The sequence below is a fragment of the Haliotis rubra genome, unplaced genomic scaffold, assembly GCF_003918875.1.
Source record: "Haliotis rubra isolate DU_JTF1 unplaced genomic scaffold, ASM391887v1 Scf530, whole genome shotgun sequence".
Classification (NCBI taxonomy): domain Eukaryota; kingdom Metazoa; phylum Mollusca; class Gastropoda; order Lepetellida; family Haliotidae; genus Haliotis; species Haliotis rubra.
Window position 1 is genome coordinate 529,223 of NW_025767225.1, and position 21,980 is coordinate 551,202.

Genomic DNA, 21,980 nt, shown 5'->3' on the forward strand with positions numbered 1-21,980 from the left:
TTTGGTTTATATGTGTATTTGGCTGTTGAAAATCATTTCATATTGATGATTCTTTTGGAATTGGTAACATTGTGATCTTGTGGAAATACTCAGAATATGTTTTACAGTTGTCTTTATTGAATTATGTAATATGTTTTTATACATCACATTGGTAGGTGGCCTGTTTGTACAGTGAAATCTTGTCAGGTTGGCACACATCACACGGAAATTATTTAGATTTTAAAAAAAATTTATTCAAGATACCAAAGTAATATGCTCCTAAGACTAGTTATCTTACAGCCAGGATTAACATGATTTCACTGTATTTCAAAGGAGTTGAATTTGTTACTCTGGGCCTACAGGCCAACACTGCACAACTGACAATTCACTAAGAAATGTTACTTATACCTGAAGTCTGTTTCTGATCAGCCATATTGAATGTAGAGAATGATATGTAGATCCCCTTTTATTTGCTCTCCACAAATGTTTTGTCTGTTTATGACTCGCAACAGAGACTGGTTTGAAACATGTCTTGCTTGGCGTCATCTTTATAGAAATGGTAAGGGAGTAGTTCAGTGAAGGAAAATAAAACGTTTTGAGACATGTGTAAGCACATTCCATCCTACCCACCCAGCCCGAAAATAAAGTAACTTTCTTCTTAAATTGTTCTCATCCTCTAATGTGTCAAGATGTTAAATATACCACTCAAAACAAGTAGAGAACACCCACAATGTGAAGGCTGTTTCAGAGTATTCACCAGCCATGTCAGATTATCAACTATGGTCATGTTAAAAAAATCAGGTCATTAACTTTTACTGAGACTAGTATTTCTAGTGTATTAATATACTGCTCAAAACAAATAAAGAACACCCACAACTTGAAGGCTGTGTTCCTTATTCTACACCAGCCACATTATCTACTATGGTCATATGAAACAAATAAAGTATTTCTTAAGTTTTACTAAGATGTTTATTATATTTCTAGTGCATTCATTATATACTACACAAGACGAGTCGTCACGATATGGCTTCGATATTGCCGATGTGACGTTAAATATTAGCTAACTCACTCACTCAAGACGAGTTGAATGATACTAACAACTAATAGACTGTGTTTAGTGTATGTCAAGTTGACTGCTCTTTCAGTACAAATCCATTTTATACCTATAATGTAAATATTCAATTTGGGAGTATAGGACAATTACAGGTGTGGTCACTTGACATAGGGTTGGGGATTGCCCAAATTTTCGTATTGCGATATATCGTGATATGTGTTGGCGTACTGCAATATGTATTGCAATATATTGTGAAAGTGTAACACATGGGTTAAGGTAATGAAATTACTGTTTCCTTTTTTTTTGAAACAATGCAACTGGCCACTGTTGGGACTCAGATGTAATTGTACAAAAGATCAATTGAAAATGTTTCCAAACTGAAAACTCTAAAGTTTGGAACTCGAGAAAAACATCTGCGTCCACCATTTTGGTTTGTTTATCCTTACAACGGTGTCGGTACCAATCTATTTTTGTATTTGTATGGTTTAAAAGTCAGGCAAATGGAATTATATGAACAATAAACATTCTGAAAACTATTGATGTGTAATAATATAAAGGAAATACAAATGTTATTAGTAGTTTTTACTACATCACGAAAATTACCAATCGTATCGGGTGAACCGGTTCACGAAAAGTGTACCACAATATCTCGTATTGTGAAGTTCTAATTGCAATATACTGGTTTTATCCCCCACCGCTATCTTGACATTACCTCTAAATCTACTTAGATAAGAAGTTGCCCCCCAAACCCTATACAAGGAATTAAGCTGAACTGCTCCCTAAATCTCTGAGGAAGACATGTATCTCTGACAGTAGAACCAGTCTCTCTTGGTAATTGGCACCCTCCAAAACCTTGTAATGTCTTTGGCTATAGATCTGCCCTACAGGGAATGTTTTGACTGTTAAAGATTTGGTGTGAACTTTTTACACATGAAAGAATTGTTTTTTGACATGCCAAGGAAATGTATTTAACTTTTCTGGCTGATTGTGGGTATTGGCAACTTGGCATCATGGGTACTGATTCTTGTTTACTGGAATATTTAAATATTTCACATTAACATTTAATAACTTGAAAATTATTTCTGTTCAGGTTACATTCATACTATTTTAAAAATTCTATGTGCTTTTTGATAATGGCTTATTTGAATTTGAACATGATATTGAGGAAGTGAAACTTCATCTGTTTGGATATCTGTTTCCTTGATGGATCTTATCAAACAATTAAATTATAAACAAACTGTAAAGTTAACAAATATTTGTGTCTTTTTGTGTACCCATGATGCAATTGTTTGATCCCGTCCCCTCTCATGATCATGCTGCATGAACCAATCATTTCTCTGCATTCTTCACACAAGGCTCACAAGGAGATCTAGTAAACCAGGAAGGTAAGCTACAGAGAGTTATGTCCCTTCCTTAACCCTCTCCTCAGTCGAACTAGCAAAGCTGATGGGGATGAGTGCTCTGTTATTTCACAGTTTTTTTACGCTGCAATTTTGTTTGCATTGCTGAAATTGCTCACTTGTTTATCCTTATTTTCTTTTCTTAAAAACATGATTTCGTGAAGATATGAATGTTGTCAATTTTTTAAAGTTATTGCTTCTTTTATGCCAAAACCTTTCTTTTTTACAAGTTTTTGTTTGGAATTAGTGACAGTGATATCGAGTAAATGTTGAGAAAAGTAGCGGAGCACACCAGAGGTTTGACAACATACAGAAAATTGTTGTCATCTCTCATATGACCCGTGGACCCATCGTTGAGATTGTGACTTTGGGTGGGACCGTTCTCCAGTATATCTAGCCATATTGTATTGGTGGTTGTAGTGGAGATCTATTTCATTTCTCACATAACAGCATGACATTTTGGAATGTCTGATGTGGTTCAGTTCCACCTGATATCATATACATGAACATCGTTTCCCCTGCGTGGTGCTTCGCATTCAGTGTATGTTTTTCACTTTGGTGTATTTTCTTTTAGTGTCATTTTCGTTTTTCTCTTGATATTGTGTCTGTAAAGTAATGAAGGAATCTCTTACTAATGTTTGGTAACACATATATTGCATTATGGGTATTATTCCCATACCATTTCCCAATGACCTTGAACCTAACCTTGACCCTGCCAAACCTTATGTGCACATGAAATAGGTATTGTTATTTAACTGAATGTAAGTATTGCAAGATCTTCTGTGTTTTCTGCCTGTCTCTCTCATTAAAACAAAAGTACAAACATTAAAAATATATCAAACAGTTGAGTAAAATAACGTCAGACGTGTTTTTGAGACAAAAATAATTCTATCAGTATTTTATTCCAGTTGCTTACTAACAAACTGCTAAAGCACTGATTTTGATTTTCCTTTCTTTCATCCATCTGCTAAGGAAGACATTGCTTATATTTCACGGCAAACTCTTTGCTACCTATCACGACCTGATACCCATAAATGGATCTTAAAGGGAAATAGTGTTTTCTTTAACACACTCTTTTGTCACTAATTGGCTTGAATACTGCTGATGTGATGACAAATTATAACTCACTCACCAAATGTGTTGTGTGGCTCCACTATCTGCGAGAACGGCATCACGCTATCGATGCCTTCAGGTTAACTGATCTTGATGTACATGTAGAGCATGCATTATAGAGAACTGGCCAAGCTGGTGGTGGGTGCATTGTGAATGAGAATGGTAATTAATGCTTGCATTCTCACATATTTGGTGGGCTACTGTTGAATGGAATCTCACATCTGGATGGCTACTGGATGCACAAATCTGGTTGGTGAATGGGGTTGCTACTTCTGGCTGGCTACTGGATACACACATCTGGTCGGTTTCTGGGTTCAGGAATCTCAGGTCAGGGGGCTACTGGATACACACATCTGGTCGGTTTCTGGGTTCAGGAATCTCAGGTCGGGGGGCTACTGGATACACACATCTGGTCGGTTTCTGGGTTCAGGAATCTCAGGTCAGGGGGCTACTGGATACACACATCTGGTCGGTTTCTGGGTTCAGGAATCTCAGGTCAGGGGCTACTGGAACAACACACATCTGGTGGGGTTTCTGGGTTCAGGAATCTCAGGGTCAGGGGCTACTGGATACACACAGGGGCTACTGGGAACAAGAAGTCTGGTTGGTTTCTGGGTTCAGGAATCTTACGTCATGGGGCTACTGAGAACAAGAGGTCTCCATGGTTTCTGGGTTCAGGAATCTTACGTCATGGGGCTACTGACGAGGTCTGGTCGGTTTCTTGGTTCAGGAATCTCAGGAGGGCTACTGAAAACAAGAAGTCTGGTTGGTTTCTGGGTTCAGGAATCTCAGGGGGCTACTGGAAACAAGAAGTCTGGTTGGTTTCTGGGTTCAGGAATCTCAGGGGCTACTGGAGAACAAGAAGTCTGGTTGGTTTCTGGGTTCAGGAATCTCAGGGGCTATTGAAAACAAGAAGTCTGGTTGGTTTCTGGGTTCAGGAATCTCAGGTCAGGGGCTATTGAAAACAATAAGTCTGGTTGGTTTCGTTCAGGTTCAGGAATCTCAGAAGGTCTGGGTTCAGGAATCTCAGGAGCTACTGGAAACAAGAAGTCTGGTTGGTTTCTGGGTTCAGGAATCTCTCAGGGGCTACTGGAACAAGAAGTCTGGTCGGTTTCTTGGTTCAGGAATCTCAGGGGCTACTGAAAACAAGAAGTCTGGTGGGTTTCTGGGTTCAGGAAGTCTGGTTGGTTTCTGGGTTCAGGCTAGGGGCTATTGAAAACAAGAAGTCTGGTTGGTTTCAGGGTTCAGGAATCTCAGGGGCTATTGAGAACAAGAAGTCTGGTTGGTTCTCAGGGGTTCAGGAATGTTCAGGGGCTACTGAAAACAAGAAGTCTGGGGTTCAGGAATCTCAGGGTTGAAAACAAGAAGTCTGGTTGGTTTTCTGGGTTCAGGGAATCTCAGGGGCTCATGGGGCTATTGAGAGCTATTGAAACAAGTCTGGTTGGTTTCTTGGTTCAGGAATCTCAGGGGCTATTGAGAACAAGAAGTCTGGTTGGTTTCTGGGTTCAGGAATCTCAGGGGCTATTGAAAACAAGAAGTCTGGTTGGTTTCTGGGTTCAGGAATCTCAGGAGGCTACTGAAAACAAGAAGTCTGGTTGGTTTCTGGGTTCAGGAATCTCAGGGGCTACTGAAAACAAGAAGTCTGGTTGGTTTCTGGGTTCAGGAATCTCAGGGGCTATTGAAAACAAGAAGTCTGGTTGGTTTCTGGGTTCAGGAATCTCAGGGGCTATTGAAAACAAGAAGTCTGGTTGGTTTCTGGGTTCAGGAATCTCAGGGAGCTACTGAAACAAGAAGTCTGGTTGGTTTCTTGGTTCAGGAATCTCAGGGGCTACTGAAAACAAGAAGTCTGGTTGGTTTCTGGGTTCAGGAATCTCAGGGGCTACTGAAAACAAGAATCCTGGTTGGTTTCTATGTTCAGGAATCTCAGGGGCTATTGAGAACAAGAAGTCTGGTTGGTTTCTGGGTTCAGGAATCTCAGGGGCTATTGAAAACAAGAAGTCTGGTTGGTTTCTGGGTTCAGGAATCTCAGGGGCTACTGAAAACAAGAAGTCTGGTTGGTTTCTGGGTTCAGGAATCTCAGGGGCTATTGAGAACAAGAAGTCTGGTTGGTTTCTGGGTTCAGGAATCTCAGGGGCTATTGAGAACAAGAAGTCTGGTTGGTTTCTGGGTTCAGGAATCTCAGGAGGCTACTGAAAACAAGAATTCTGGTTGGTTTCTGGGTTCAGGAATCTCAGGGGCTACTGAAAACAAGAAGTCTGGTTGGTTTCTGGGTTCAGGAATCTCAGGGGGCTACTGAAAACAAGAAGTCTGGTTTGGTTGAAAACAAGAATTCTTGGGTTCAGAAAGGAATCTCAGGGGGCTACTGAAAACAAGAAGTCTGGTTTCTGGGTTTCTGGGTTCAGGAATCTCGGTTTCTCGGGGGCTACTGAAAACAAGAATTCTGGTTGGTTTCTGGGTTCAGGAATCTCAGGGGCTACTGAAAACTAGAAGTCTGGTTGGTTTCTGGGTTCAGGAATCTCAGGAGGCTACTGAAAACTAGAAGTCTGGTTGGTTTCTGGGTTCAGGAATCTCAGGGGGCTACTGGGAACAGGAAGTCTGATTGGTTCAGGAATCTCACATCCGGAGGCCACTGAGAACAAGAATCTGAGGCCTGATGGTCTACAGAGTACGAACATCGATCAGAATGTTAGGAATCTCAAACATCTCAGGAGCCACTGATGTGATGCAGTTGCTCTAATGTTACCACAGTTATTGAAGTGGAGAGAATATTTAATGTCTGAGTATTATCTTCAGATATCTATGTTTTCAAAACCTAGATACATATCTAGAATTAAGTTGTCTATTTAGATTTCAAAATGGCTGTAGCGGTAACCATTTTGAGAAAGAATGAAGTGGTTTGGTTTCAGTTGGCACTATCATCGGTAATTTAACCATACTTACATGATACATTATATTGTGCTGATGCTGGATGCAAAGAGAAAAAACATTCAAATGTCAGTTTCAGCATTCCGACATGCTGTTTATCAGTAATGATGGGTGTTTACTGTGGTATTTGTCGTTAATTATCCTGATGGGTGAATTATGACAATTTCCAGGAATCAGACAGATCTATGTTGTATATTTCTTCTTTCTTTTCTATCTTCTGCCTGTAGACTGTGTGATACTGGTGTTGTGTGTGACGTTGTTGTTCAATGTGATCCACGTGATACAGAGAGTTATCAAGCATGGTAAAGCTCATACGTGTGTTAACACCTATACAATGTTGTCATGCAATAAAGAACATGAAACATGTTATCCTTCAGGCTAGACCTTTTTAAATCAGGTTATTTATCTGCCAGCTCCAAAAACGTAAATGTAGTGTTTCTTTTATTCCACTAACTAGAAGTAAGTAAATGTTAAAAGCAATGAATGTAAATCAATTATTTTCATACTATAAAAAAAAAACTTGTGGAAAATGTACCAAGAAAAACTTCAAAACACAACAGATTAAATGAATGACAACATATCCATGTCTATAATTGAAGGGAGGTAACTCTATACTTGTTTCGCTGCATCACACACACACACTATAACACCCTACCTGCTTAGCATTTTTGGAAATCAGAATAAACATTTTAACTTGGAAATTATAATTATGGACTAAACAATATGTTGAAATGTGGATTGTAGTGAATGATTGTAGCTGGTAGGAGTATTGCATAACATATAGTTACAGAGATGGCCTCACAGTGAATGACAAGTGGCACAGAATTAAGTTTCATAAGATATAATTTTAGAGTGACAAGATGTTAGGAATATTGCTTTGGACAAAATTCTGGTAGAAGGTCGGAGAGTTTATGGCTTGTTCATTTGGAATATTACATTGCATTAAACTGTAGAGGTGATCTGAGACTAGGAATAGGAAAGTTTGGAATATTACATTGCATTAAACTGTAGAGGTGATCTGAGACTAGGAATAGGAAAGTTTGGAATATTACATTGCATTAAACTGTAGAGGTGATCTGAGACTAGGAATAGGAAAGTTTGGAATATTACATTGCATTAAACTGTAGAGGTGATCTGAGACTAGGAATAGGAAAGTTTGGAATATTGCATTGGGTTAAATTGTGAGAGTGATGAGACTATGAATAGGAAGTTGCCTGGAATAATACATTGCATTAAAAATCATAGAAGTGATGAGAGACTAGGAAGACAAATTGTTAGGAATAATGCATTAAATATAACTGTATAGATCTGAGACTAGGAATACAAGACAAGTTTTTAGGAATAATGCATTAAATATAAACTGTAGAGATGCCTGAGAGTACAAGAATAGTTTTTAGGAATAATGCATTAAATATAATTGTATAGAGATTGAGAGTACAAGACAAGTTGTTCTGGAATAATGCATTAAATAAAATTCATATAGAATGTGAGAGTACAAGACAAGTTGTTTGGAATAATGCATTAAATATAATTGTATAGAGTGTGAGAGTACAAGACAAGTTGTTATGAATAATGCATTAAATATAATTGTGTAGAGTGTTGAGAGTACAACACAAGTTGTTTGGAATAATGCATTAAATATAATTGTATAGAGAATAAGAGTACAACACAAATTGTTAGGAATAATGCATTAAATATAATTGTATAGAGTGTGAGAGTACAAGACAAGTTGTTAGGAATAATGCATTAAATATAATTGTATAGAGTGCTGAGAGTACAACACAAATTGTTAGGAATAATGCATTAAATATAATTGTATAGAGTGTGAGAGTACATGACAAGTTGCTGAGAAAGTATTGCATGAGATGAAATCTTAGAGAATGAGAGTACAAGACAAGTTAAGAAAATAAAATTGTTTATGGATAACAACTTCTTTTATTATATATGATGCCACGTTTCGGTATGGATTCTTATACCGTTGTCAAGCAAGAGTGAATGAGAGTACAAGACAAGTTGTTAGGAATGATGCATTAGATAAAATAAGATATAAGAAACAGTAGCATTTGATATAGTTATGCAATGGGACAGAACTAAAAGGAACCTTTATGTGTGCAGAAGAAATTTACAAAAGTGAATTTGAAGTATAGAAGTGACAAATTTCTTTTCTCTTTGCATTTTCTTGGAAACGAGTGATGCTGGTGACTTACTAACTGAAGAAGATACCAATTGTTGAATCAGGAATCAGGTGGTCTGTTCTGGACCGTGCCAGGAATTGGTTTTCTCATTAAATTCAATTGGAATTATTATGTCTGTTTTCAGAGTTCATCTACCAGGAGGCATTCCTGACAACCTATCGGACGTTCATTGTCTGCAAGGAGCTGATAGATAAATTGCTGTACCGATTCTACAAGTTCCAGCATGTCAAGGACAAAAAAAGACTGTCCCGGAACGCCTTCTCTCTCCTCATTAGGGTGGTGGATGAACTAGGGTAGGTAAACAGATGAAGGAAGAAGCTGTGATGGCAGGATTTTTCTAAATGGCACAGGGTAGTTGAATCGGGGTATGATGGTTCTGCTTGAATGTTTATAAGTCTAATGAATTTCCAAAGGCAATGTGGGGGCGGTGGGGTAGCCTAATGGTTAAAGCGTTGGCTCGTCACGCCGAAGACCCGGGTTCGAATCCCCACATGGGCAGAATGTGTGAAGCCCATTTCTGGTGTCCCCCGCTGTGATGTTGCTGGAATATTGCTAAAAGCGGCGTAAAACCAAACTCAGTCAGTCAGTCCAAAGGCAGTGTAGAGTGAGTGAGTGAGTGAGCTTGGTTTTACTGCCACTTTTAGGAAAATTCCAGCAATATCATGGCGGGGGACACCAGGAATGGGCTTCACACATTGTACAAATGTAGGGAATTGAACCTGTATCTTCGCAGTGACCTGCAAGAGCTTTAACCACAAGGCTACCCCACCGCCCTTAACTGCTGTGTAGAGTTGTGTCCCATAGAGAAAGTAGGATTTGCTGCAGTAGATGTACATGTTGGTGCTTATAGAGTTATGTACAACAAAAAAGAAACATTACGAATAGATAGAATAGATATAACATTCATTATATACATGTGTGTTTCAAGATGAATTGTGATTTTGAATTTAACTGAAATATTTTTAGTGTTAAAATTTAATACAATAATAATTTGAATTTATGAATCAGTGCTGGTGAGGGAAATAGGGAAAGTTAACAAGATTGTTTTTGGTTTTCAAAATTATACTCACAGCTTATTCCAGAAAATTGTTTGAATGAAGATAGGTATATATAGAGGTGTTTGTTTCACAAATGCTAGCGTCCAGACATCTTTTATGAGTATTTCTTATTAAGGATAATAATTTCAGGGGTGGAAATAACTTTAAAATTGCTAGTGTACTCCGGTACACTGGCACATGTAAATTCACTTGCCCTGATAATTTTTCCACTATAGCGTCCGTTTTCTTGTTGATTTTTTAAATAAATAACATAATTAATATTGAAAAGTCAACTGGACACCGGTACAGTGTGATATACAAATTTGCTTGCCCGACAGAAAAAACCACTGGACTCGGACGTCGAGGCAATGGGTTATTTCCACCCCTGAGTTTTGAAGTAATAACATTAATCCATGTTTGTTTTCAATACAGCCTGTTAAGGGAAATTTAGTTGAATTACTATGACTGTGAATAGAATAGTAGTTGTGAAGTATTAATCAGTGCTGGTTTCCACACAACTCATTACAGATACATGGAGTTAGAAGAGGAAGTGGTGAGACGGATGATGGACCTGGTATATGAACTGGTCTGCCAGGGAGAGCTGATGCTAGCAAGGATCCTTCGGAAGAAAATCATCGAGAAGTGTGAACAGCGCCAGAAAATCCTTGCCGACAATGCCAACACAATGACACCTGTGCAGTCAATCCAGCTGTCTCAGAAGTAAGGGAGATAATACAGTTGTCAGAACCATGCGTGAAGGTCAAGGACTCACCATAAAGTTAACAGTTATTAAATGCTACAATAGACCTCAAGGTGAGGTGAGGTGAAATTGGGTTTAACGTCTTATTGAGAATATTTCCTCATATGACGACGTGCATGCGTGTGTATGTGTATGTGCGGCTGCTTGTACTAGCCCAGACTTAAGCTGGTTTTATAGTGCTAGCCCACTGAGATACCATGCCGCAGTGAAGCATGAATACCCCACTCAGACACATTATACTGACTCTGAGCCCACCAGTCCTTGTTGTACCCATTAATGCCGAGCGCCAGGCAGTGACCAACAAGTACCATATTTTAACGTCTTTTGGTATGACTCTCCGGGCGGACGTCTAACCACTACACCAAAGACGCGGTCAATAGACCTCAAGGATCTCAGACTCCCTTAATTTGGACCCCTAGCCAACATGAATACATGATGAAGGAGCAAGAATTAGCTCTGAAACGTCTTGATAATGAATAAAAAGAAGGCAAGAATTTTATGGATGTCAACTTCTTTATTGTGAAGGGTCACGACGTTTTGAAGTATATTCTTACTCCTTCAACAGGTGAATGAACCAGTTAGGAACAGACAGCTAATATGTACATAATTATTCCCCCCTGGCTTCTATTTGTTTTTCTTATCCCTTGTTAAATTGCCACCATTGTTACCTCATCAATCATGCCTGGATTAACAATCCCTGGCTTCCACTTGTCCATCTACCATTTAGTGCCAGTTAACTTCTGGCCCCGATTTCTCGAAACAAACTTGAAGTCTGAGTTTTGACTTAAGTTCGAATTTTTACTCAAATTTGAGAAAACGCACTTCCCAGAATGAATAGAAATCGATATTAAACTCAAACATAGTAGACAATTTGAGTTTGGTGAAGAGAATACTTAAGTTATTTGGGCTTTTTATTTAAAAAAGGCAGCTGAGTTCAAAATTCAGCTGTTTCAAATTGTCAAACTCAGTTTGAAATTTGAGTAAAAACTTAAGTTTGTTTTGACTGACTGACTGACTGAGTTTGGTTTTACGCCGCTTTTAGCAATATTCCAGCAATATCACGGCGGGGGACACCAGAAATGGGCTTTACTCATTGTACCCATGTGGGGATTCGAACCCGGGTCTTCGGCGTGATGAGGCAACGCTTTAACCACTAGACTACCCCACCGCCCCAGTTTGTTTTGAGAAATCAGGGCCTGGTTTCCCTTGTTATCTCATAACTGTTGTTGTTTTCACATGTATATATATACAGCCTGTCACATAGTAACCCCCTCCTTATATTCTAGCCTGCCAGACCTTCTCCACTTCAAGTCTCAGGAGATAGCGGAGCAGATGACTCTTATGGATGCTGAGCTCTTCCAGAAAATAGAGGTTGGGACAGTTTTGTTATAGTGCCAATATATTGTATGAGTTAGTAATTTATTATAATTAAGGCGTTAACATTCCCTCTGGATTATGGTTGCCTTAATTCTGGGGTTTCCACAGACACATACAGAATGAAGTGAAAATTTTAACACTAAGTCATAGCTATCCCTAGTGGTATGCCCTCCCAACTGACAGAGTTACCTTCCCCTGACCTAGACGTCACTGTATAGTTGTTTGAAAAACCTCACAAATTTTCTAATGATAACATAAAAACAAATCGCAGTAATTTTGATTAACACTCCTGTGGAGTTGGATAAAACTGCCTTCTTACATACTGTTAGCCTTCACTTAGTTTAAACACAGTTTTAGTGTAGAGGAAGTCAATATTAATCTTTGCCTGTCTACAGATTCCTGAGGTTCTGTTGTGGGCCAAGGAGCAGTCTGAGGAACTGAGCCCCAATTTGACCCACTTCACAGAACACTTCAACAAGATGTCATATTGGTAGGTATCGTTTCACAAGTATCATTTATATAGTCTATTTGAGTCCTGTTAGATCCTTCATGAAGAGGAGAAATCAGCTCCAAGGCAACATAATGTGTTTTCTTACTCTGCTTGCAAGAGATATATGTAAAGGGTAATGGCTGACCTTGAAAAATCTATGTTAAGGTGTCGCACCCGCATCCTGACACAAGAGGATCCCAAGGAGAGGGAGAAGTACCTCATCAAATTCATCAAAATAATGAAGGTTAGTGTTACACCTACTTGTATCACCAGATGTCCATTTTAGTCCGGCTGACACTACACAAAGATCTAGGGCGGTGGGGTGGCCTAGTGGTTAAAGCGTTCGCTCGTCACGCGGAAGACCCAGGTTCAATTCCCCACATGGGTACAGTGTGTGAAGCCCATTTCTGGTCTCCCCCCCGTTGTGATATTGTTGGAATATTGCTAAAAGCGGCGTTAAACCAAACTCACTCACTCAGTAACTCACTACACAAAGATCTGCTCACATCCTTTTTAAAGTCAAATAACCATACACTCATTAAAATCTGAAGTTAGTACTTTCTACTGGCCTGTCCATTTCTGGTGTCACCTGCCATGATATTGCTGGAAAATTGCTAAAAGCGGTGTAAAACCAAACTCACTCACAAACCCCTCTACTGGCCAGTGATTTTACCTTTCACCAACATGAAGCTCATTCTCTGTCATATTGAATTGAAAGTATTGTAATGTAAGTGTAATGCAGAATGACTGACAGATTCTAACGTGCCTTGTATGTTTATTGCAGCACCTTCGGAAGATGAGCAACTTCAACTCATACCTTGCTATTCTGTCCGCGCTTGACTCTGCACCAGTCAGGAGACTGGAGTGGCAGAAACAAAACTTAGAGGTATGTTTCCCAGTTGCATAGAGTTACCTCCCTTTGGTAGCTTTTCTGAAAGTGCTTTTCATCACTTTAGATTATGCTTGTGTAACAATAAGATTTAGTTTGGAGGTCATCTGCAAACTGAAGATAGTTCACTGTCATGCAGCTTAACTCACATCCCCAATGTAGATACAATGTAGCTTTTCCCCAAATTCAGCATGTGTATAGACATGTTCAACTGTTTGTTTAGAAATATATATCATTTTTAGAAAATTTGATTATTTACATATTTTCACCACTTAATGTATTGTGGATTCTTTCAGTATTGTGACCCACGTTGATGTATTTCAGGCTCTGAAAGAGTTCTGTCAGTTGATAGACAGCTCTTCATCATTCCGTGCGTACAGACAGGCACTCTCCGAGACAGAGCCACCATGTATACCCTATCTGTAAGTACATCAGCCATGATATGAAACACGTTATATTTGGGATTACACTTTCTTGTAAAGTACAAAGTCTAGTACATGTTCTTTTAGGGTTGATTCCCATCTGGGATTTGAACCCACGATCAGAAGCAGGCACTTAATCACCAACACACAAAGTCAGCAATCTAACCCATCTCAACCACGTGTGTTCCAAGAGAGTGAAAGTCGGACAACTGGTACCCCAGATAACATACTTGGTGTACCCCTCTGACAAATGTAAACTGGCATGGCTCCCATGGCAACAAAGCAACAAATATACAATGCCATTTAGAAAGACGTCAAATGTAACACATGTTATGTTTGGCTATCCACAGCCATGATATCACTTCAGTAATGTTGAAAATATCATTAAACTAGTCAGGGTGGTGGGGTAGCCTAACGGTTAAAGTGTTCACTCGGCACACTGAAGACCCGGGTTCGATTCCCTACATGGGTACAATGTGTGAAGCCCATTTCTGGTGTACCCCACCGTGATATTACTGGAATGTTGCTAAAAGCGGCATAAAACCTGATATACTCACTCACTCACTCACTCATTAAAGTATACGTACATGTCTGTTTTCCTACAGAGGGCTAATTCTACAAGACCTGACCTTCATCAACATCGGCAACCAGGACCTGCTGCCTGACCACAGCATCAACTTCTCCAAGCGTTGGCAGCAGTTCAACATCCTCGACAGCATGCGCCGATTCAAGAAGTGGTATGTGATCTTCAGCCGAATTTGTGTAGATTTAGGGTCAATATGTTTGGGCTGAGTCTGTGTTAATCTTTACAGGTCTGATTTATTTAGTTTTGTTTGTTATTAGAGGCGCAATCAGCAATATTCCAGCTATATGGCCGCGGTCTGAAAATAATCGAGTCTGATTAATTTTAGAGGTTGATTTCTTATTTTGACATTGATGAACATGGCATGAAGTGTCACATTGTCACTTAATTTGCATCTCATTGTTTAGTTCGGACAACAGTTTTTATACCTCACACAGTATTGAATTTCACTTAACTTTTGAAGTGAGGTCAGCATGTGTCAACAAACATGACAATTAACCTCTTGTGTTCATTTTATGACCCTGAAACTATAAATAATTTCCACCACTTTCATGGAAGCAGAGTTGACGTATTATTAATACTTTTGTTATCAAAATATCAGTGTGAAAACAATGAAACTTTTCAATAATTGATTGTGTTATTCTTTGTCAAGTAACAGAGATATTTTCATTCTTTTTACAGCAACTATGAATTCAAGAAGAGTGAAAAAATATTGTCAATCATCAACGAAGTTTGATGATTATTTATCTGAAGAGCTTTTGTGGCAAATATCAGAGAAAATAAAACCAAGGGGAGGGAGAAAGAAGGTGGAAACCGACTAACACATGACCAAATCCTAGGACAGTGAAAACCCAAGAGAGAGACAAGAACACTGATCGAAACTCAATGAGATTCTTCATATTGATGTCCTTGTGCCCTGTCAAGACTTAAGTTTTCAAGTAGAAAATGTCTGTCTTTCCTCTGGACTCACGACAGTACCACTTTAATAAGACTTGACAGGACTATCGGCATAATTGTGGACTGTGAACAACCTATGGCAGTTGACTGTGTGAAGCTGTAAGGATCCGCTGTTATTGAAGACTTTGCATGTCCAGTCAGTCTTCTGTGTGGTGTTGCTCAAAGAGGAAGTAGCAGGACTCTCAACATGGTCAGTCCAGGTATGGAGCGACAGTGATGCGATTTTCATAGGAGGCTTTCCACGACAGGTGGATTTTTCACAATGCAGTGAAGCAGACGGCACATGTGTGATACTATACGACTCCACCATCTCCATTGCCTTGTAGCAATGCCACTTTCACTGGACAATGTGACCCAGCATTGGGTGATTGGTAAATGCAGAGCTGGACTGGGCCTATGTTTCAGTATAGGAGTCTACAAACAGGTGGAGCACCTGTAGGTCTACTGTCGTGTTGAGCATTGACGTGAAGACTTACGCCTCTCAATGCATTATACCTTGTTGAATTTTGACAAAGTGTGTTTGGAGGGGTATACATGGTCTGAGGCAGAGTTGTGTCCCCTTGAAGCCAGAATCCACTGGCTCTGGATTGAATCCTGAATTCATCCATTTATAATCCTTGGTCTTGTGACCATATGTGGTCTTTTGCGACCATATGTGTTGATGGGGTTTTCACGAAAGTGGTAAATAGCCACGACCTGTATCAACTTTGTTTTTTTCTCCAACTTAAACCTGCAAACAAATTAACAATGCCTGGTATATCCCAGGACATTGACCCTAACCAATCAGCTACTTGGTGTGTGAATTGTTTTGATGTGTGGAGGTACATCTTAAGTTTGATACATGGACAAGCTACCATCACTCTACTACATCTCGTCTTACAAGTCTCAACTGATTGACATTGCAAGGAGAAATCAAAGTGTCGAATTCGGATATTATGGCAGGTAGTTCAAGCCAGAGACAAACACAGTTTTCTGGATATCTGCAGTGAATTGCAAGGAAGTAGTGAATGTTTTGCTGTGATTTTGATTCAGAATTTGAACATCTTGTATAGAAATCTTGATATATCAATTGGATATTTGTGGCCTCTGTCATTTACAGCATTCATATCATTGTTGGATTGTTAAATTTGTTTCTACCACTGAATACCAAAATGTGTATCTGTTCATGTTGAAATGAGTTTGACTTTAGATAGAGTGCATTGCAGACACTTGCCGCCTGGAGACTTTAATCTGCCCCCGATTGGATAGATTGCCGCCAGGGTTGCAGTGTACTGACCTTTAGATAGCCGCTTGGGTTATCTGCCCTTGTGTAGAAAGGTCGTCACAAGGCGGGAGCAGATTGACCTTTAGCCATTCTTCTGGGAGAGGACCACAAGGCCGTAGAATATTGACCTTCAGCAGGTCAGAGTTATCTGCCCCTGTTTGAAGAGGTTATCACCAGGGGGCAGTGTATAGACTTTCAGCTCCTCTGAAAGGAATATAGAGTTTAATAAGTTTAACATTGGCTGCCATATCTATATCCGGCCTATTGCCTGCATCGCACCAAGCCCCAGATGGCGCTTCACAACAATACCTGGATGTTACAGTATCGAGATTTAATAACTGTTGTGTCAAAGATATTAAATTAGTTTATGCAATTTTGCCAATGACGAGTGTGTGTGATTACATGTGTAAAAGCTGCCATATCTGTTGTTGTAACTTTGGCTGTTTCTGCAGGGATTATGACAACAAACTCTAGATATATATGCATAATGAATTGAAGATAATTATATTTGTTGATTCGTTAATGCAACTAGTGGTTCACCACAGGGTATCAGGAGTGGATAGGATGGGATACAAGACTGTTTATGATTAATGTATAACTTATTCCCGTTGTCAAGTTGGATATGAGAAAGCGACTTTCTAACGCCATTAGAAAGGCGATACTGTTTAATAAAATTTGGTCATTTGGCGTTAGTCTGTATCAAGGTTTTCATGATCAACCAGTGTGTAGGCGTCTTGCAGGTCTATTGTACATACACTAACAATTCTGCAGGACTTGTGAGATCAGCTGAACCACTTTGGAATTTAAGTTTTGGAGAGAAAAAATATTTTTATTTATTTTTGTTTTTTTGTTTTTTCATCTTTATGTTTATTCCATCTACCGAAACCAAGAGATATATAAATAGCTTTAATGAATCATTTCATATTGAGTGGATTTTTAGTTCAAATTTGCTAGTTTTGCTTTTGGTATGTACCTCTGGGAGAACATTCAAAGCACATTTGTAACAAATGTTGTTTTAAAATGGAACGATGTTCCAAATTGTAATGCCAGATATGTAGAAGTTGTAGGTAGTGCCTGTGTGAACCTGAGTCAGTCTTGTGTTTGTTAGGCTACAGCTTGATGTTCACAACTGAAGTTGAGATAATCAAATCACATTGTATTGATGATCAAACTAACTATGACTGCCAATTAACCTGATTCTGTTCAAGATCCTCATGTGTAATTAGATGTGGCTGGATATTGTGTCATGATCGATTGACTTGACAGGTGGGTGATGACAAGAATTAATCACTGGAAAGTTTCGTTACATCAATAGAAAAATCCTTTTTGCTTTTATTGACAAAGTCATCTACAGCCATCTATCCATAAACCAAGGGAAAAAGAATAAAGACTAATTATGACTTAATGAAGCATAATGAGCCATAATGAGCATGATAATGGCCATGACATGACATGAAAACATCGGTTTGTACAGCTTTTTTGTCATTTTCATGGAGACTGATTGTTTTACAAAATATCCTGTAGAGATCAGCCCAGTTAGGTAATACCATAGGTGTGTCCTATGAAAATTTGCTGAAATTTTGAAAATATATTAATGACATTTGCTCTTGCACAATCATTGTTTTATGGGCATAATTAGTCAGAAGGTCTATCCCATCATTAAAAGCATTTAAACAATACGCAGTTAACTGGATGTAGAAGGCTTAAGATCACTGGCCTATTGAAATTTTAGACAAACTTGTGACAGTGAGCTTCAGTACCTGTTCAAGTTCTTGGCTTCATTCTGTGAACTGTCAACCAGAACTGAAATCCCAGTGGATTTATGTGACTGTATTTTGAACCAAGAATTATACATGTATACCACTTGTGTTTTCGAGACTGAGACATGTCATGGAATCTACATGTAGGACGTCCCAGCTGAGTCTGTCTGGTCAAGTAATGATCCCTGACGTCCACAGAGTAATATGGCTTTGTATTTTGAGTTTATTGATTCACACATGGTCAGCATTTATTTTCATATGCACCATATTCTTCTCAAAAAGGGGACCAGTCTTCATATGACTGTAGTTTTATGTCATTCTGTCGCAGAATATCTCCGGAAATATGAAAGAATTGGGTTGTCTTATTTGAGTAGTATAGATGTCTTGTGTTTTAAGTCCGAGATTTGTCAAGAAAATGTAAGATGGTCAACAAGGGTTAGTTATTTATTCACATGTTAGGTGATTTCAAAAGACAATGATGTGAGATCATGCCACAAGGGTTAGTTATATATTCACATGTTAGGTGATATCAAAAGACAGTGATGTGAGATCATGACAATAGCTCAGTCTTGGTTCATGCAAGATGATTGCCAGTCCATCTAATATTGCACATGAGGCAGTTGCTTATAGAAGGCTTAGACTTCACACATATGCAATGAAAGGATGTATGTTTATTGGAGTTGTACAATCATGACTTAAACAGATGGAAGTGACCTTCAAAGTGGCAAGATCATGTGACTTACTGACCTTTGACCTGTGTGGCTGGTCCACTTGCTGAGGATTAAAGGGAGAGAACTTGAGTCTGCTGGCAGACCACAAGAAAATACAGGCAAATGCTGTGTGGACCTGGTGTATATTGAAGAGACTTGTGTATATGCTACGACTGCATTATATTGGATGTGTGACCCTCACACATGTGATATGTTATAAATATTTGTACAGTGTGAAAGTTCATATTGAATATTAGGTGTGTACAAATTGCTGTTGTACAGACCCCAAAGACATTTGACAGTGCTTTTTGGAAAAAATTTGATGTATTGCTCTATTGATAATTGTCTTAATTCCATAACTTATTTACTTCTTATTCATAGTTAATACCAGTTAATGTACAGGAAAGTCTTTATAAACATTTATAACATATGTATTTCAACTGTGAGAGATGCGACAGTGCTTTAAGACAAAGATTATTATCTGTCATATATATTAGGACCCGTGAAGGTCCGGGTTAGAATATTGATCTTCATTAACCCATGCTTGTCGTAAGAGGCGACTAACGGGATCGGGTGGTCAAGCTTGCTGACTTGGTTGACACATGTCATCGGTTCCCAATTGCGCAGATCGATGCTCATACTGTTGATCACTGGATTGTCTGGTCCAGACTCGATTATTTACAGACCGGCGTCATATAGCTGGAATATTGCTGAGTGCGGCGTAAAACTAAACTCACTCACTCACTCAAATATACCACTCAAATGAAGGTAGAGTTATTCTGGGTATTGCAACACAGCCTTCAAACTGATGGTGTCCTTAACTTGTTGAGTGGTATACATTCATGTCAATCTGAAGATTGTGCTGTACGCAGTGTATTTTCAAGTATTCACGTTTACATGCTAAAATGGCAGACAAAGGGATGGTGATTGAACACCATGGTAGAACAACTGCAATGGTTCCCCTTTGGAAAGGTACCATATTTCCTCTATTAAAAGCCAGGACACTTATTCATTTCAGTTTACATTTATACCAAGTCTAATTATTTGCTGGTCTTGTTTAAATGTTGCCAGCCCAGATTTTCTTTTCCACTTGACTGAATGAATAACTGAGACTATGCACGATTGATCTATAATTAGAATAGTTATTGCATACTCTCTGAGAAGTGATAATATTAGTTCATTATTAAAATGCCACTGAAGATTTGAGTTCTTATTGTTTTGATGTTTTTATTTACCCGATAACCTACTGAAGTACAAACAAATTGGATTATCTGAAAGAAAAACATCCTTTCTTTTCAGCGTAGTATTTCATACACTGGATGATGGATTTGTTTAATGAACTTTATGTAGTTATTGTGAAATGATAAAATCAGTATCAGTAGTTAATATGGGCAGATCGCTATGACAACCATAAGTCTATGTTAGAGTATGGGAGTTAGGAAAACCTTTGTGATGAGATAGCAACGAGGCCCGGTACTTGAAGCCTTACCACTGGTCCTGGTTTTCAGTGAACGAGTTGGGTTTTATGCCGTTTTTTTGCAAATTCCAGCAATGTCACGGCAGGGGACACCAGAAATATGCTTCACTAATTGAACCCATATGGGGTGTCCTGACTTTCAACAGAGGAAACATGGTATTCTGTGACTAGTACAAGCTTTCAGTGTCTAGATGTTTTGATATATCCAGACATATTCTGTTCCAGCAGTGATAGCAACAGTGAAGACTGCCCAGGCGTCGACATTGTGTCAGAGATGAACTGACAAGTCTTCGCCTGAATGTCAACAGTGTAAAATATCTTAGACATCTTCTGTGTGATTGGCCATCTTTTAGGAATCACTTGCTTGCGATCATGTTACAGGGTTCAATACCTGCAGACAATTACCATTTGATCTATGATGTACACAATCAGTAGAGGCCGTCTGTATTATTTTCTAATTGCTTGTCAACTTATGTGCTGTAGTTCCCATCCAGTATGCCATCTTTACGAATCTTTCAAAGTGTACTCGCTTTTCCGGCTGTGGTATATTTGACATAACAGTCCTGTGAGGCTAAGCAGCTTGGAGCAGTATGCTGGTGGTGAGGAGTAGTACGTATATAGAACCTGTACAGCATGACAAAGCCTGGCTCTGCCTGCGGATCTCTATGTAGCCCATTTATTCATACCTCATTGGACTAGTTGTTAAAGTATGGGCATATTTACTTATTTGTTAAAGTTCTGGCATTATTTCAATCTAATGTTTTCTATCACCCCACTCCGCAATATTTTCTAGCTGAAGGAAGCATAGCTTTGTACGTATCTATCGAAGTTTAGGCATTATTTCATTTTTATATTTTTAACCCCACGCTCGGCAATATTCCCACTGAAGAAACCATAGTTATTATTAACGATTTTAGTCTCCCATAATTAGACATAATTATGTCAGTTTAGATGTCAGTGGGAGGTATATATGGTATGAAACATATCTGGGATTAACTGATAGAAAATGTATTTGTTACAACATAACTAGACTCTGTGTGATTGGTTGAGAGAAGTGTGGTTATTTTGTCATATTGACCGAATAGTTCATAGAGTACCACAGAGTAACCCTGTTACTTGTTAAGGATATATATGGGTATTACATATGAGGTATGCATATTTGGGCTACTTATCTATTTCTACTGTGGTCTGTATTCTTGGAGTGAACCAGCTTCTGGGATGGTGTAGATGTATGCAATTTTTCCTGTTTATTTATTTATTACAAAACTGTGCAATGTTGATGTGCTGTTGTATCATTTGCCAACATGAATAAATGTCCTTTCAGTATTTCATGGTGATGTTTTCATTGGAGTGGTCCTGTGCTCAAAGCTCAGGTCACAAATCGGTGAAGTTAAGCAGCGTCTAGCTCGGAGAGTCCTTGGATGGGTGACAGTGTTTGGCAACTTGACTCCTGAGAGTTTCTAGGACTTGAGTCCTGCCCCACAACGAAGCACATGTGACACATGTGGTCTCACCTTAGGCAAGTGAGTTTGTTCACCCAGCAGGAAAATGGGTACCCGGTGGAAAAAGTCATATGACTATAACCTTC

The 21,980-nt window shown here is 38.9% G+C and overlaps 1 protein-coding gene across 1 annotated transcript in view; it reads left to right on the plus strand.

Moving 5' to 3' along the window:
- LOC124253067 (rap guanine nucleotide exchange factor 1-like) overlaps nt 1–21,718 on the plus strand; it is a 132,072-nt gene extending 110,354 nt beyond the window's left edge. Inside the window, 11 exon segments of the mRNA XM_046686794.1 lie at nt 2,389–2,418; nt 8,791–8,959; nt 10,232–10,423; nt 11,750–11,834; nt 12,236–12,330; nt 12,496–12,574; nt 13,115–13,216; nt 13,544–13,641; nt 14,247–14,378; nt 14,906–14,951; nt 14,953–21,718. Of these exon segments, the coding sequence (XP_046542750.1) occupies nt 2,389–2,418; nt 8,791–8,959; nt 10,232–10,423; nt 11,750–11,834; nt 12,236–12,330; nt 12,496–12,574; nt 13,115–13,216; nt 13,544–13,641; nt 14,247–14,378; nt 14,906–14,951; nt 14,953–15,045 (1,121 nt within the window). The 3' untranslated portion in view covers nt 15,046–21,718.
- The last annotated feature ends 262 nt before the right edge of the window (nt 21,719–21,980 follow it).